General features: G+C 44.8%; 1 protein-coding gene across 1 annotated transcript in view; it reads right to left on the bottom strand.

Moving 5' to 3' along the window:
• Positions 1 to 492: 492 nt before the first annotated feature.
• LOC100196664 (PDZ and LIM domain 7) overlaps positions 493 to 18,229 on the bottom strand; it is a gene marked incomplete at its 3' end in the record, with an annotated part of 74,052 nt that continues 56,315 nt past the window's right edge. Inside the window, 6 exon segments of the mRNA NM_001141693.1 lie at positions 493 to 513; positions 8,659 to 9,084; positions 9,636 to 9,672; positions 10,392 to 10,546; positions 13,298 to 13,342; positions 13,676 to 13,686. Of these exon segments, the coding sequence (NP_001135165.1) occupies positions 8,988 to 9,084; positions 9,636 to 9,672; positions 10,392 to 10,546; positions 13,298 to 13,342; positions 13,676 to 13,686 (345 nt within the window).

The following is an 18,229-nucleotide window of genomic DNA, read 5'->3' on the forward strand; positions in this document are numbered from 1 at the left end:
AGATTGTAGTGAAGGGATGAGAGAGGAGGAGGACAGATTGTAGTGAAGGGATGAGAGTGGAAGAGGACAGATTGCTCCACAGAATGAAATTGATTGTCCTCGTTTTCTTTTGCTTATCTCTGGGACTTAGAGAAAGTTTCAGGCTTTAGAGCCAGAATGTGGTTGTGGTGTGTGGTGTTTGTGTGCGGTTGTGGTGTGTGGTGTTTGTGTGCGGTTGTGGTGTGTGGTGTTTGTGTGCGGTTGTGGTGTGTGGTGTTTGTGTGCGGTTGTGGTGTGTGGTGTTTGTGTGGTGTGTGTGTGTGGTTGTGGTGTGTGTGGTTGTGGTGTGTGTGTGTGTGTGTGTGTGTGTGTGTGGTGTTTGTGGTGTTTGTGGTGTGTGTGGTTGTGGTGTGTGGTGTGTGGTGTTTGTGGTGTGTGTGTGAGCAGCACAATCCCAGAGAAGTACTGAGGCGGCAAAATGTTTATCAACGCTGAAGGTATTCAAATCAAATGGTGTGGTGTGTGTGTGTGTGTGTGTGTGTGTGTGAGATGTAAATGGTTTCATGGGTCATAACACAGCAGAAGCTCGTTCCATTTATATAAACAAATAGACAAACACACACAACATAAAAGTCATTTGAGTAGATGATCTATTAGCTGTGGACGGAGGAAGAGAGAGAGAGAGAGAGAGAGAGTCACTGAGAGAATCTGTCCACAACAAAGGCTGTGAACACGGCGTTTAAAATCACTATTTCTACAACCTGACAACACTTTTCCCTGTTTTGATAGAAAAAAGGTTACAACAGCAACAGTTAACATGTTAAGGTAAGGCAACACACACACACACACACACACACACACACACACACACACACACACACACACACACACACACACACACACACACACACACACCTCTCTAAGCCTCACCTCTCTCGCAGTAAGGCTCTCCCTCCTCCATATAGAAGGCCTGGTTTCTGATGGGGCTCTTACAGGCAGCACACATGAAACACTGGACATGGTAGGTCATCTTCAGAGCATGCATGATATCCTGAACAGAGGAAGGAAGGAAGGAAGGAAGGAAGGAAGGAAGGAAGGAAGGAAGGAAGGAAGGAAGGAAGGAAGGAAAGGGGGGGGTCAGACCTCAGTTTACAGGTACAGCTAAACAAGCTTGTGGTCTACATTCCACAGTATTGTCAGAGATGACGATAGACTGGTCCTGCTAAACTAGCTTGTGGTCTACATTCCACAGTATTCTCATAGATGATGGTAGACCTGTATTGTCATAGATGACGGTAGACCTGTATTGTAGACCGGTATTGTCAGAGATGCCGGTAGACCTGTATTGTCAGAGATGACGGTAGACCTGTATTGTCAGAGATGACGGTAGACCTGTATTGTCATAGATGACGGTAGACAGACAGTAGACATCTCACCCCTGTGATAATCTTCTTGCATTTGGCACAGTTGGGAGCGTATCTGTTATCATAACACTTGGTGCAGAAGACTGAGCCCCTCTCCTCAAAGAATCCTCCCTCATCCAACATCACTTTACACTGGGAACACTGGAACTCTTCTGGATGCCAGGACTGACCCAGCGCCACCAGGTACCGGCCCCTAACACACACACACACACACACACACACACACACACACACACACACACACACACACACAGGTTAGATAAGCCCAGCTGGCAGAAACAGAGGTTTCTAGGCATAGCGCTCTATAATGTAAAATAGTGATCCTACCATAACAGACATGACTTACTGTATGTACACTATCCACGTAACTGTCAGATGGTGTCAGATCATTCCATTTTGTTTGTGTTGTTTTAAAAAAAATTTTATAGCAATAATGAGGTTATATAAAGTCCTAGAGTATTACCTGGTCAGGTCACATGGTCTAGCAAATCAGGGCTTAGCAGTTCGATCCGGCAAACCTAGTCTATTATGAAATGATAGCCTATAGAGTTTATTCTCTATATACGGTACACTACTTTTTCAACTAGAACTCATGTAGGGAACGGAGGTTGCTGTATTGACCCAATAGAGGGCTACTTTGACATTCGGGGTTTTGGTCAAACATTTTTGCAATATTTAAGGAATTGGGTGAGATTTCAGGCTTGGCTAGCTCTAGTGTAAGATATATCAGACATGGGGCAGTAGTAAATAAAGGCCTTGCGGTTATTAATCTAGCAGACAGGGGGCAGTAGTAAATAAAGGCCTTGCGGTTATTAATCTAACAGACAGGGGGCAGTAGTAAATAAAGGCCTTGCCGTTATTAATCTAACAGACAGGGGGCAGTAGTAAATAAAGGACTTGCCGTTATTAATCTAACAGACAGGGGGCAGTAGTAAATAAAGGCCTTGCCGTTATTAATCTAACAGACAGGGGGCAGTAGTAAATAAAGGCCTTGCCGTTATTAATCTAGCAGACAGGGGGCAGTAGTAAATAAAGGCCTTGCAGTTATTAATCTAACAGACAGGGGGCAGTAGTAAATAAAGGCCTTGCCGTTATTAATCTAACAGACAGGGGGCAGTACTAAATAAAGGCCTTGCAGTTATTAATCTAACAGACAGGGGGCAGTAGTAAATAAAGGCCTTGCCGTTATTAATCTAACAGACAGGGGGCAGTAGTAAATAAAGGCCTTGCCGTTATTAATCTAGCAGAGAGGGGGCAGTAGTAAATAAAGGCCTTGCCGTTACTAATCTAACAGACAGGGGGCAGTAGTAAATAAAGGCCTTGCCGTTATTAATCTAACAGACAGGGGGCAGTAGTAAATAAAGGCCTTGCCGTTATTAATCTAACAGACAGGGGGCAGTATAATCATATGACTCCCACCTAATGATCTTTTTGCAGGCTCCACATAGAGGGGTCCTTCCACTGTCCTCCGGTGCCTGCTGAGCTGCCTGTAGGATAGAGGAGCGGTTCTGCATGGGCGTAGGCTGGGCCGGCTGTCTGTGCTGGGTCAGAACCGTACTGGTCTTGTCTGGGGCGTAACGGTCAGCGAAACCTGGGTCAGTCACCCACGGAGGACGCACCTTGGGACCAGAGTTGACTGGAGCCTTAGAGGCTGGGGAACCCAGAGAAATGTATTAAAACAATACAAAACAGGAAGACTCATATAGTATATTAGAAAGGAACCATGGGACTGTATGAATGCTTATAGCACGTTACAATATATTACTATGCTTATAGCTAACGCTATAATGCATATTTCAACGCTTATAGCATGTTATAATGCATCTAACTACTAAATAAAAGGCTTGGATTTTGTATGCTAAATTACCAGCATCCCTGTCATTTGAGCTCTGACCTGCAGTTACTCACCGTCAGGTTTGTCGGCTGCCTGAGTCTGGGCCTTAGCAGGTGACCGAGAGGCCTTGATGCTGGGAAGAAACACACACTTCCTTAGGAACAGGTGCTATAGGGTTACCATGGCGACTCAGAAGCGGTAGAATGGCAGCAGTGTCCGACATTATCATCATGGAGTGCATTTTTTTATTTTATTTTTTTTAAATCGAAGGAGCATAAAATGGTAAAACCATTGAAACGATTGCTCCTTAATTTAACATCTCTCTGAGCCTATACCACTACCTTACAGAAAGGAAAGGTAATAGAGGGTGAAATGGTAATTGGTGTGATCAAGTCATATTCCTCCAAACAGCACATTGACTGTAGTCTGTAGAGCCGGGGTCAGCAACAGGCCATGTGGTTCTGGTCTTTGGCCCAACAAAAACAGTAGACGAGAAGGAGGAAGAGAGGAGAGACGACGAGGAGGAAGAGAGGAGCGACGAGGAAGAGAGGAGCGACGAGGAAGAGAGGAGAGACGAGGAGGAGGAAGAGAGGAGAGACGAGGAAGAGAGGAGAGACGAGGAAGAGAGGAGAGAGGAGAGAGAGGAGGAAGAGAGGAGAGACGAGGAGGAGAGGAGAGACGAGGAGGAGAGGAGAGACGAGGAGGAGAGGAGAGACGAGGAGGAGGAAGAGAGGAGAGAGGAGAGACGAGGAGGAGAGGAGAGACGAGGAAGAGAGGAGAGACGAGGAAGAGAGGAGAGACGAGGAGGAGGAAGAGAGGAGAGACGAGGAAGAGAGGAGAGACGAGGAGGAGAGGAGAGACGAGGAGGAGGAAGAGAGGAGAGACGAGGAAGAGAGGAGAGACGAGGAGGAGGAAGAGAGGAGAGACGAGAGGAAGAGGAAGAGAGACGAGGAAGAGGAAGAGAGGAGAGACGAGGAGGAAGAGAGGAGAGACGAGGAAGAGAGGAGAGACGAGGAAGAGGAAGAGAGGAGAGACGAGGAAGAGAGGAGAGACGAGGAAGAGAGGAGAGACGAGGAGGAGAGAGGAAGAGAGGAGAGACGAGGAGGAGGAGAGACGAGGAAGAGAGGAGAGACGAGGAGGAAGAGAGACGAGGAGGAGGAGAGACGAGGAGGAGGAGAGACGAGGAGAGGAGAGAGAGGAGGAGAGAGGAGAGACGAGGAGGAAGAGAGGAGGAGGAGGAGAGAAGAGGAGGAGAGAGAGGAGGAAGAGACGAGGAGGAGGAGAGACGAGGAGGAGGAGAGATGAGGAGGAGGAGAGGAGAGACGAGGAGGAGGAGAGGAGAGACGAGGAGGAAGAGAGGAGAGACGAGGAGGAAGAGAGGAGAGACGAGGAGGAAGAGAGGAGAGGAGGAAGAGAGGAGAGGAGGAAGAGAGGAAGAGGAGGAAGAGAGGAGAGACGAGGAGGAAGAGAGGAGAGACGAGGAGGAAGAGAGGAGAGACGAGGAGGAAGAGAGGAGAGGAGGAAGAGAGGACAGACGAGGAGAAGCGGAAGGAAAGATAAGAGGAGAGACTGAAACGTGAACTCTGATGTGCCTTAATAACTAACTTGTATGTCACCTGTAAATACGAATAAAATGGTTACAACTACGAGCCTGGTTGGTTTAGCCCCCGGAAAAAAAGACAGGAACCTTTTCCTCTTGCCATGATTGGCTGAGATAATGAGTGGGCTGGACATGCTGAGAGATGAGTTTGGATTGGTCGGCCATGTAGCATGCTTCTGTCTATAACATGAGCTGCTCAGTATGTGTAGATCATCCTTGTTTGAAAGATATAAACGTTAGTCGTGGAGAACAGCAAAAAAAAATATCAAAAAAAAAAAGTGTTGCTACTGCTCTCAAAAACATTGCTGCCCAGAATTTAGCAGGCGCTATCGACAAAGATCAGCGGGAAAAAAGTTGTGCTGGGGCTATTTTCTGAAGGATGATTGTGACATGAACATTAAATCAGACTCGGGAAATCCCTGACTTAGGTTTAATTTTTATTTATTTATTTATATAAATATATTGAGTGGCGCAGCGGTCTAAGGCACTGCAGTGCTAGAGGCGTCACTACAGACCCTGGTTCGATCCCAGGCTGTGTCGTGACCGGGAGTCCCATAGGGCGGCGCACAATTGGCCCAGCGTCATCAGGGTTAGGGGAGGGTTTACTTTGGCTCATCGCTCTCTAGTGACTCCTTGTGGTGGACCTGGCGCCTGCAGGCTGACTACGGTCGTCAGTTCAGCAGTGTTTCCTCCGACATCCATTTCTTTCACATGAACCATCAACTTGGAGAAGTGTCTTGGTAAGCATCATTCAATAATTATAAAATATTTCAATTTTTTTTTTTTATCTGGACACTGTTTTTGATATTGCTACTATGCCGGTAATCGTTTCGCTGTACCATTTACACCTTTTGTATCCTGTGCATGTGACAAATAAACTTTGATTTCATTTGATATAGTGTGTGTTTACCAGAGACGGTAATGTGAAGAACAACATGGCCTGCACCAAAGTCAGATTAGGATATAGGCCAAGGACTAGATAAACTACTTTTTGCTACTATTTTCACCACTTTTAGTCTTGGAATCTTTGGTTGTTTACTAAACTACCTCACTCTGTTTAGCACATGGCCTCACAGGTGACTCCTTACAGAGATGGGTGGGGCTTAAGAGGGTGTGAACGATGCTGAATGGGTGGAGACAAAGAAGAGCTCTCCAGTAGGTACCAAAACATTCCAAGGGCAATTTTCTCAAATGTGGGGTTACAAGTTTATCGACTTTCAAAGCAGAATTACTTTCCCATTGTTTCCTCAACTGCAGTGTATGATAGACCATTTTGTAGCTCTGTGTCTCTACTTTTATCCAATGTAAAATTTTTTGGGGAAAAACCCAATTGAGGCGGTTGGTCAAGTGTATAATTTAGGAAATCTGTTCCCAAGTATTTTCCTTCCTACAAAAGAGACGTGATCATGTCTCAATGTAATCAAGGTATGGCGTGATTGCATTTTCAAATAACAACCTCTTTTTAGGGGCTTAGTTGTGGTCAATTTGCAGCAAATTATTATAATGATGATGATGGCGATTATGTTCAGGTCGTCCGCCTCGGCTGAATCAAGTCGCCTACCCCTTCTTCAGAGTTAACAGCATTCGGCTCAGTAACAGGTGTCTACAGCCATCTCTGGAAACAACTACCATCTCATTACTACATCTACATAAAAAACACAACTTCTAAAAACGGCAGAGAGAACTCCGATATAGATTACAGAAGAGTGAAAGACGTGACAGTAGTCGTGGTCAGATCGTAGAACAGGTCGTTGTCTATCCAAATGAGACGTGATACCATTACAGCTGTTACGAGCGTGGCGTGAACAGCGGGTTAAGTATTGGGTTTGACACCACTACTATATTACAGAGACTGCTTTATTATCATCAAAATCATCCGTGTTTGATGTAACGTGATAACTGTCTGTAGAAAAGGCTACGTTTTATCAGGGTGATGCCTACTATATATATATATATACACACACACACACTCAACTTCCATCTGTTTGCCAAAAGTTCAATAAAAAAAAAACATGTTTCAAATGCACATTGACCCACAACGATAGTCTAGAATAACCTAGATGTTCTACTGCTCCCTATTAGTAGACGCCTATGAGGTGTGCTCACTCTAGTGTCAAAAAGCACATGGAGACTATTACATAACAGTAGGTAATATAGCATGATAGTACTATACAGGACAGTATAATGAGTTTTGCGTGATATAGTACTATACAGTATAATGAGTATTGCGTGATATAGCACTATACAGTATAATGAGTATTGCGTGATATAGCACTATACAGTATAATGAGTATTGCATAATATAGTACTTTACAGTATGAGTATTGCGTGATATAGTACTATACAGTATAATGAGTATTGCGTGATATAGGACTATACAGTATAATGAGTATTGCGTGATATAGTACTATTAGTAGACTTCTATGAGGTGTGCTAACTCTAGTGTCAAAAACCACATGGAGACTTACATAACAGTATGTATTATTGCATGATAGTACTATACAGTATAATGAGTACTGCGTGATATAGTACTATACAGTATAATGAGTATGGATGGTAGGGTATTGTACAGTATAATGAGTATTGCACGGTAAAGTATACTGGTAGAGTATCGCAGAGTGCAGTATAGTATTGCGTAGTATAGTATTGCATGGCAATAGAGTATTGCATGGTAGTATAGTATTGCAGAGCACAATATAGTATTGAGGAGCACAATATAGTATTGCAGAGTACAATATAGTATTGCAGAGTACAATATAGTATTGCAGAGTACAGTATAGTGTAGTAGAGTGCGGTAAAGAAGGAAGCAGAGAAAGATAAATGACAGATAGAAAGAGGAGGTGTTTTCAGATGTTTTATAATGACACCAGTACAGATATATTTATCTTTCATTCTTATCAGAGGGAGGGGCCTAAAGAACAAAAAAGGGAGAGTTCAGAAAATGATGAGAAAGCACAACTCAGAGCTAAGAGAGAGAGAGAGAGAGAGAGAGAGAGAGAGAGAGCTGAGAGAGAGCTGAGAGAGAGAGAGAGAGAGAGAGAGAGAGAGAGAGAGCGAGAGAGAGAGAGAGCTAAGAGGAGAGAGAGAGCTAAGAGGAGAGAGAGAGCTAAGAGAGAGAGAGAGAGAGAGAGAGAGAGAGAGAGAGAGAGAGAGAGAGAGAGAGAGCTAAGAGAGAGAGCTAAGAGAGAGAGAGAGAGAGAGAGCTAAGAGAGAGAGAGAGCTGAGAGAGAGCTAAGAGAGAGAGAGAGCTGAGAGAGAGCTAAGAGAGAGAGAGAGAGAGAGAGAGAGAGAGAGAGAGTTTACAGATCAACAGGAGATGGACTGCAACTACAGAATCAGAATAAAAAAAATAGAACAGGAAGAACAGCGCTGTTCCAACAGCTGTCCCCCCCCTCCCCCCTTAGATAACTCTGAGCAACACAGTTTAATAGGAGGAACAGGACTACAAAGCAGACCTGGGTCAGATACATTCGTCAAATACTGTAGAAATCTTGAGGTGGACTTGATTTGGATTGATCCGGGACAAAGGGACCAATAGAACAGTCCCGAAGTGCAAACTCCTCTCTCCCCCCTCCCTTCCCGCACCTCAGGTTTTTTGATCAATCAATCAATCAATCAATCAATCAATCGTATTTGACGTATGTGTTGGCCCCAGGTCTGTAACAAACACAAGGTGATCCACAAGATGTTACCAACACTAACTCATCAAGGAGAAGAAGGGAATCTGACAGTCAGACAGGCTCAGTATGCAATGGTTCCACGTATGGCTTAGTGATCATAGATTCCTCTATTTTATTTTACTATTTTAACTTTTTTTTTTTTTTCTCCTCTGCATGTCTGGGGTGTGTGTGTGTGTTGTCGTCTGGGGGGTTTGTGTTGTTGTCGTCTGAGGTGTGTGTGTGTGTTGTTGTCTGGGGTGTGTGTGTGTTGTTGTCGTCTGGGGTGTGTGTTGTGTGTGTGTGTGTGTGTGTGTGTGTGTGTGTGTGTGTGTTGTTGTCTGGGGTGTGTGTGTGTGTGTTGCTGTCTGTGGTGTCTGTGTTGTTGTCTGGATAATCGGGCTATTGTCGTTTTAGTCGTTGTCGTCGTTCTGATGGCTATCGATCGCTAGGGCTCAGGCCCGGCCCTGCGTTGCACGTTGCCATGGTGATGCTCAGGACTTGATGTTGAGGGCGCGTGCGGACCTCTCATGGTGCCAGTCCCTCAGACGGGCGTAACGAGGACTCTGAATCTCTGTAAGGAACTTTTCCCTAACCGCCCCGAGAGAGAAGAGAAGAGAGAGTTGACAGGAAATGAAGAAAGACAAATATCTCTAACAGGCAGACAATTCACCAAGCAATGGGAAATGGGAAAACTACATCACAACTCAATACGGAGGGAGAGAAAAGCTACTGAACAACACACACACACCACCTGTATAACTCACACACACACCAAACCACCTGTATAACTCACACACCAAACCACCTGTATAACTCACACACACACACACACACACCAAACCACCTGTATAACTCACACACACACACACACACACACACACACACACACACACACACACACACACACACACACACACACACACACACACACACACACACCAAACCACCTGTATAACTCACACACCAAACCACCTGTATAACTCACACACCAAACCACCTGTGTAACTCACACACCAAACCACCTGTGTAACTCACACACCAAACCACATGCTGAAGCTTAAAGATGGCTGTAACAGACTATACCAGAGTCAGCTGTAGACATCACACACAGGCTGTTTATAAACACACAGGCTGTTTACCTGGCCCTCTTCATTGTCTCATCGTCTGGGTCCTGCACTGAGAGAGCCAGGGGAAACACAGTATCAGAACGCCCAAAGGACATTGTCCACATCACTCACTCTTCCCCTCTCGACCACTGACAACCCCCCACCGACCTCACTCTCTCACCCTCTCCGACCTCGCTCTCTCACCCTCTCCGACCTCGCTCTCTCCGACCTCGCTCTCTCCGACCTCGCTCTCTCCGACCTCGCTCTCTCACTCTCTCCGACCTCGCGCTCTCACTCTGTCCGACCTCGCGCTCTCACTCTCTCCGACCTCGCGCTCTCACTCTCTCCGACCTCGCGCTCTCACTCTCTCCGACCTCGCGCTCTCACTCTCTCCGACCTCGCGCTCTCACTCTCTCCGACCTCGCGCTCTCACCCTCTCCGACCTCGCGCTCTCACCCTCTCCGACCTCGCTCTCTCACCCTCGCTCTCTCACCCTCTCCGACCTCGCTCTCTCTCTCACCCTCTCCGACCTCGCTCTCTCTCTCACCCTCTCCGACCTCGCTCTCTCTCTCACCCTCTCCGACCTCGCTCTCTCTCTCACCCTCTCCGACCTCGCTCTCTCTCTCACCCTCTCCGACCTCGCTCTCTCTCTCGCCCTCTCTCTCACCCTCTCCGACCTCGCTCTCTCTCTCACCCTCTCCGACCTCGCTCTCTCTCTCACCCTCTCCGACCTCGCTCTCTCTCTCACCCTCTCCGACCTCGCTCTCTCTCTCACCCTCTCCGACTTACTGTAGTCGGTGCCTGTGAGCTGGGCCAGCATGCGGAAAGAGCGGGACTGGGTAGTGCCTGTGCGGGGCTGCCAATCCTGAGTGTCCTCGATCAGCCTCTTCTTGCTGCGGTCGTTGGGGATGAACATGGGGATGCCTTCCACCCGCAGACCGTGCCTAGTACACACCCCCAAATCACCACAATGTTAATATAACGTTAACAACGGACCATGCCCAGTACACGCGCAACGTTCCCACAACGTTCCAACAACGTTAACATAACAAACCGCGCCTACACACAGACATGACGTGAAGCCAGCGACGTGCAAGCGAAGAATGATAGCTAATAATTATAAAACATTACCAAGTACTGATTACTGAACTTATGGACACATACATACAGTATATAACCAACAAACCCGAGCCCTATATCCCTGGTCAAAAGTAGTGTACTACATAGGGGATAGGGTGCCATTTGTCATATTTAACCGACATAAAGTACCAGTTAAAAGTTTGGACACACTTACATAATCAAGGGTTTTAATTTTTTTTTCCATAAAACTATTTTCTACATATGGAATTAGGTAGCAGCTAAAAAAAATTAAAAAATAAAGTGTTAAACAAATCAAAACATATTTTATATTCTTCAAAGTAGCCACCCTTAGCCTTGATGAATACTTTGCACACTCTTGGCATTCTCTCAACCAGCTTCACCTGGAATGCTTTTCCAACAGTCTTGAAGGCGTTTACACATATGCTGAGCACTTGTTGGATGATTTTCCTTCACTCTGCGGTCAAACTCATCCCAAACCATCTCAATTGGGTTGAGATTGGGTGATTGTGGAGGCCAGGTCATCTGATGCAGCACTCCATCACTCTCCTTCTTGGTCAAATAGCCCTTACACAGCCTGGAGGTGTGTTGGGTCATTGTCCTGCTGAAAAACACATGATAGTCCCACTAAGACCAAACCAGACGGGATGGCGTATCGCTGCAGAATGCTGTGGTAGCCATGCTGGTTAAGTGTTCCTTGATTTGTAAATAAATCACTGACAGTTTCACCAGCAAAGCACCCCCACACCACCTCCTCCATGCTTCACGGTGGGAACCACACATGCAGAGATCATCCGCTCACCTACTCTGCATCTCACAAAGACACAGCAGTTAGAACAAAAAATATCAAATTTGGACTCATCAGACCAAAGGACAGATATCCACCGGTCTAATGTCAATTGCTCGTGTTTCTTGGCCCAAGCAAGTCTCTTCTTTTTGTTGGTGTCCTTTAGTAGTGGTTTCTTTGCAGTATTTTGACCATGAAGGCCTGATTCACTCAGTCTCCTCTGAACAGTTGATTTGGGCTGCAATTTCTGAGTCTGGTAACTAATGAACTTAACCTCTGCAGCAGAGGTAACTCTGGGTCTTCCTTTCCTGTGGCGGTCCTCATGAGACCCAGTTTTCCCTCATAGCGCTTAATGGTTTTTGGAACTGTTCTTGAAGAAACTTTAAAAGTTCTTGACATTTTCCAGATTGACTAACTTGAAGTAATGATGGGCTGTCGTCTCTCTTTGTTTATTTGAGCTGTTCTTGCCATAATATGGACTTGCTCTTTAACCAAATAGGGCTATCTTCTGTATACCAACCCTACCTTGTCACAACACAACTGATTGGCTCAAACGCATTAAGGAAAGAAATTCCACAAATTAACTTTTAACAAGGCACACCTGTTAACTGAAATACATTCCAGGTGACTACCTCATGAAGCTGGTTGAGAGAATGCCAAGAGTGTGCAAAGCTGTCATCAAGGCAAAGGGTGGCTAATTTGAAGGATCTCAAATATAAAACATATTTGGATTATTTTACACTTTTTTGGTTACTACATGATTCCATGTGTTATTTCATAGTTTTGATGTCGTCACTATTATTCTACAATGTAGAAAATAGTAAAAAGAAATAAAAACCCTTGAGAAGGTGTCCAAACTTTTGACTGGTAGTGTATGTCCTCCAATATGTCCTCTAACGCCATACCCAGTATGTCCTCTCTAACGCCATACCCAGTATGTCCTCTCTAACACCATACCCAGTATGTCCTCTCTAACACCATACCCAGTATGTCCTCTCTAACGCCATACCCAATATGTCCTCTCTAACGCCATACCCAATATGTCCTCTCTAACGCCATACCCAATATGTCCTCTCTAACGCCATACCCAATATGTCCTCTCTAACGCCATACCCAATATGTCCTCTCTAACGCCATACCCAATATGTCCTCTCTAACGCCATACCCAATATGTCCTCTCTAACGCCATACCCAATATGTCCTCTCTAACGCCATACCCAATATGTCCTCTCTAACGCCATACCCAATATGTCCTCTCTAACGCCATACCCAATATGTCCTCTCTAACGCCATACCCAATATGTCCTCTCTAACGCCATACCCAGTATGTCCTCTCTAACGCCATACCCAGTATGTCCTCTCTAACGCCATACCCAGTATGTCCTCTCTAACACCATACCCAGTATGTCCTCTCTAACACCATACCCAGTATGTCCTCTCTAACACCATACCCAGTATGTCCTCTCTAACACCATACCCAGTATGTCCTCTCTAACACCATACCCAGTATGTCCTCTCTAACACCATACCCAGTATGTCCTCTCTAACACCATACCCAGTATGTCCTCTCTAACACCATACCCAGTATGTCCTCTCTAACACCATACCCAGTATGTCCTCTCTAACACCATACCCAGTATGTCCTCTAACACCATACCCAGTATGTCCTCTAACACCATACCCAGTATGTCCTCTCTAACACCATACCCAGTATGTCCTCTCTAACACCATACCCAGTATGTCCTCTCTAACATGGCTGTCTAGTGACCAGCGGTCAAACAGGCTGGACCATAATGCATCTGTCTCTTACTTCTCGTGTTGGTAATTCTGGTGGTCATATAAAGGCTGATCCTCTCTGTAGGGGGGAGGAGGAAGAGGAGGGAGGGAGGGAGGGAGGAAGAAAAAGGGGAGAAGTGGTAGGAGGAAGAGGGAGATGAAGAGAAGAGGGCAGGTGAAAGAGAAGACAGAATGGACAAGAAATTACATGAGAAAGAGAGAAATACTGATAGATGAAGAATTCTGAAGAATGAATGATTAGTCAATGATTAATGAACTTATGTTACTGTTACTACTGCTAAGAGAAAGATCTTCACTAATCATTACCAACCACTAGCCCAGATATTGACAGGAAAACTATGATTTAACATTCAATTAAAAAGGAAGTTAAAAAAAAAGAGAGTTTACTGACTTCTCATCCATCTGCGGAGAGAAAGAAGAGAAGAAGAGAGAAGGAGATGGAGGGGGGGGGGGGTCAGTTTGGAAAAACAAGACGACAATAGATGCAGAGAACAGTCAACAGTGAGGAGACAGTTGTTGTGGGATGCAGAGTATCATGCAGTGGGGTGAAAACATACACAGGCTTTCATTGTTGACGGGTTCTGTCAGAGAAATGCACAGCGTGGGGTGTTCTGACGACGCAGACTCAGTGACTTTCACACCAAACTCGCAGGCAGGCTGTGTGACGAGCATCCAGAGTCCCCGTCGTCCTCTCACTGATCTACAACAGAGCCGGGTTCAAGTTGATGTCTGTATTGACCGATTACCTCACTTCTAAAACTTATTTATTTATTTATTTATTTATTACACCTTTGTTTAACTAGTTAAGTCATTGAAAACACATTATTTTACAATAATTATCTGGCCCACATATTTATTCCACCAAATGGTGTAAAATTCCAATATTTATGCGCAGAACTTAACTTATTTACGACCAACCGGAAACTCAAATACAGGTAGGAGTATTCAGATCCCTTGACCTTTCCACATTTTGTTATGTTACAGCCTTATTCTAAAAATAAATACAAATCCTCCACAATCTACACAGAATACCCTATAAATGTTTGCCAATGTATTCAAAATAAAAAACAGAAATAATTTATTTACATAAGTATTTCAGACCCTTTGCAATGAGACTCAAAATTGAGCTCAGGTGCATCCTGTTTCCATTGATCATCCTTGAGATGTTTCTACAACTTGATTGGAGTCCACCTGTGGTCAATTCAATTGGACGTGATGTGGAAAGGCACACACCTGTTTATATAAAGTCCCACAGTTGACAGTGCATGTCAGAGCAAAAACCAAGCTATGAGGTCGAAGGAATTGTCCGTAGAGCTCAGAGACAGGATTGTGTCGAGGCACGGAAGAGTACAAAAACATTTCTGCAGCATTGAAGGTCCCAAAGAACAGTGGCCTTCGTCATTCTTAAATGGAAGAAGTTTTGAACCACCAATACTCTTCCTAGAGCTGGCTCCCCGGCCAAACTGAGCAATTGGGAGAGAAGGGCCTTGGTCAGGGAGGTGACCAAGAACCCGATGGTCACTCTGAGCTCTATAGAGTTGCTTTAGAAAGGCACATGGCAGCCCTGCTTGGAGCTTGCCATCTCAGACAATGAGAAACAAGATTCTCTGGTCTGATGAAAGCAAGATTGAACTCGTTGGCTTGAATGCCATGCATCACGTCTGGAGGAAACCTGGCACCATCCCTACGGTGAAGCATGGTGGTGGGAGCATCATGCTGTGGGGATGTTTTTCAGTGTCAGAGACTGATACACTAGTCAAGATCGAGGCAAAGATGAACGGAGGAAAGTACAGAGAGATCCTTGATGAAAACCTGCTCCAGATCACTCAGGACCTCCAGACTAGGGCGAAGGTTCACCTTCCAACAGGACAACGACCCTAAGCACACAGCCAAGATAATGCAGGAGTGGCTTCAGGACAAGTCTCTGAATGTCCTTGAGTGGTCCAGCCAGAGCCTGGGCTTGAACCTGATCGAACATCTCTGGAGAGACCTGAAAATAGCTGTGCAGCGATGCTCCCTATCCAACCTGACAGAGCTTGAGAGGATCAGCAGAGAAGAATGGGAGAAACTCCCCAAATACAGGTGTGCAAAGCTTGTAGCATCATACCCCAAAAGACTTGAGGCTGTAATCGCTGTCAAAGGTGCTTCAACAAAGTAAAGGGTCTGAATACTTACATAAATGTGAATTTCATTTCATTTTAAATAAATTAGCAAACATTTCTAAAAACCTGTTTTTGTGATTATGGGGTATTGTGTGTAGATTGAGGAAAACAAATTATTGAATCAATTTTAGAATAAGTCTGTAACGTAACAAAATGTGGAAAAAGTCAAGGGGGTTGAATACATTGCGTACACACTTCAATAATGTCACAGTAATAATGGTGTAATAATGGTATAATAATGGTGTAATAATGTAATAATGGTGTAATAATGTAATAAATGGTGTGTCATTGGACTGATGCATCACGACAGCAGGGTAAAAAGCTCTGATCAAATATACCAGACCTGCTAGTATACAACAAGCCCAGACATTGGACACATTCCCTGCTTTGTTCGGTATCACCCAGCCATGCCAAACTACCTAGTACGCCCATTGACTAGATTACTACTGTGCAGTGAAAAGACCTCAAATTAAACCTGATCTTCTGAAGAAGGGTTGGGATATAGTCCATCAGTGTCGTTTTGCGGGGGGAGAGAACATTGTCTGCATCCATCAACTAGCTAGCTTTACCAGTATTATAATATACGTATCGGTGAATCGCTGTTACATATGAAACAGGAGTGATAGTGTAATCAATGTGTAATAACTACATTAAAACATTTCATATTTGAGGTCCTGATTGGTCAACAAGCTTATTTGATACGTCAAATAGTGTTATTTCACGTCCATATTTTTTCTGGATACACACGGGAAACTGTGGAGCGATGCAGTTCTTAACACAAACCGGTAGACCCAGAACCTACTACCATACCCCGTTCAAAAAGCACTTCAATATTTTGTTTTACCCATTCACCCTCAGACCCGAACAACCCTGCCCTTTAGCAAGTCACAGATTAGACCTGAACAGGAATAGCAATATGCTCGGTATGATTTAGTCTCTGTCATAAAGAAAGCAGCTGTGTGAAGGAGTGGCAGTTTAGAATCGTGGTGGGCAACCTAATCCACAAAACATACTGGAGGGAGACTGCTGAAGGAAAGACTACTAACTACGTCTTTAGAAACTCTTCACAACAAACTGGTATGACTTCATTTAAGAGATTCAAAAAAAATAGTCTTATGAAGAACACAGGTTGAATTTGAAGCTTTTTCACGATAGAGAGTCAACCGTTTCTAGTGTTATAAACCCTAATTTCTCAGTATGACGTGCTTGCGACGCCGAAATGAGCATGAGAAGAGCTATACAGAATACAGACGTGTGGTCTTAACTGTTAATAACAACTTTATGACGCGTCATAAAAAGTTGAATTTGAGTAAACTAGTGTTTTTTTTTTTTAAACCTCCGTCTCTCCATGAAGTGTTTTAGACAGTGAAAGCATGAGAAGAACTATACAAGGCAGGCTTTCAGGTCCATGTGACTTCCCCAAGTAAGGCTAGTCAGGTAATGCAGCACCGCCACAGTAAAAAAAAAACCATTCTGACAGCTCAGCAGATTCTAAGCGAAGGGTCCTGAGCACAGCACAGCTAAATACAGCCACAGACAACTTCTAGACCTCACCAAAAAAGACTTTAACCCTTCCTATCCCATCGCCAACACACCACGGTGACCGTAGACTGTGTACCAAGTATCAGGCATGGAATAAGGGTTGCAAGATGCTGCAAACTTTCCCAAAACTATCTGGTTTTCCTAGAAATCCTGATCAGAGGATTCTGGATTCCCTACTTCCTCCCTCCTGGAATATTCCAACCAAGATTTGGGAGAAGAAAAAAAAACGTACAGTAACACTTGGTCAGACTTCCCCAGTCCCCCGTCGGGGCATGGGACTCTGTCCCCTGTGGCTCAGTTGGTAGAGCATGGTGTTTGCAACGCCAGGGTTGTGGGTTCGATTCCCACGGGGGACCAGTACGGGGAAGAAAGAAAAAAAAAATGTATGAAATGTATGCATTCACTACTGTAAGTCGCTCTGGATAAGAGCGTCTGCTAAATGACTAAAATGTAAATGTAAGGTGTCGAAAGCTTTTCACAGGGATGCTGTCCCATGTTGACTCCAATGATTCCCCACAGTTGTGTCAGGTTGGCTGGATGTCCTTTGGGTGGTGGACCGTTCTTGATACACACGGGGAAACTGTTGAGCGTTTCAGTTCTTAACACAAACCGTCACACCCAGAACCTACTACCATACCCCGTTCAAAAAGAACAACAATATTTTGTTTTACCCATTCACCCTCAAATGGTACACATACATGTCTCAATTGTCTCAAGGCTTAAAATCATTATTTAACCGGTCTCCTCCTCTTCATCTACACCGGATTTAACAAGTGACAACAACAAGGGATCAAAGCTTTCACCTGGATTCACCTGGTCAGTCTATGTCATGGAAAGAGCAGGTGTTCATAATGTTTTGTACTCTCAGCATACAGGGAATACAGTGCCATTGAGGACACAGACTAAGTCATGTTACAGGTGACCAGTACTCCTGACAGACTAAGTCATGTTACAGGTGACCAGTACTCCTGACAGACTAAGTCATGTTACAGGTGACCAGTACTCCTGACAGACTAAGTCATGTTACAGGTGACCAGTACTCCTGACAGACTAAGTCATGTTACAGGTGACCAGTACTCCTGACAGACTAAGTCATTTTACAGGTGACCAGTACTCCTGACAGACTAAGTCATGTTACAGGTGACCAGTACTCCTGACAGACTAAGTCATGTTACAGGTGACCAGTACTCCTGACAGACTAAGTCATGTTACAGGTGACCAGTACTACTGACAGACTAAGT

This window comes from Salmo salar, chromosome ssa05 (genome assembly GCF_905237065.1).
Source record: "Salmo salar chromosome ssa05, Ssal_v3.1, whole genome shotgun sequence".
Classification (NCBI taxonomy): Eukaryota; Metazoa; Chordata; class Actinopteri; order Salmoniformes; family Salmonidae; genus Salmo; species Salmo salar.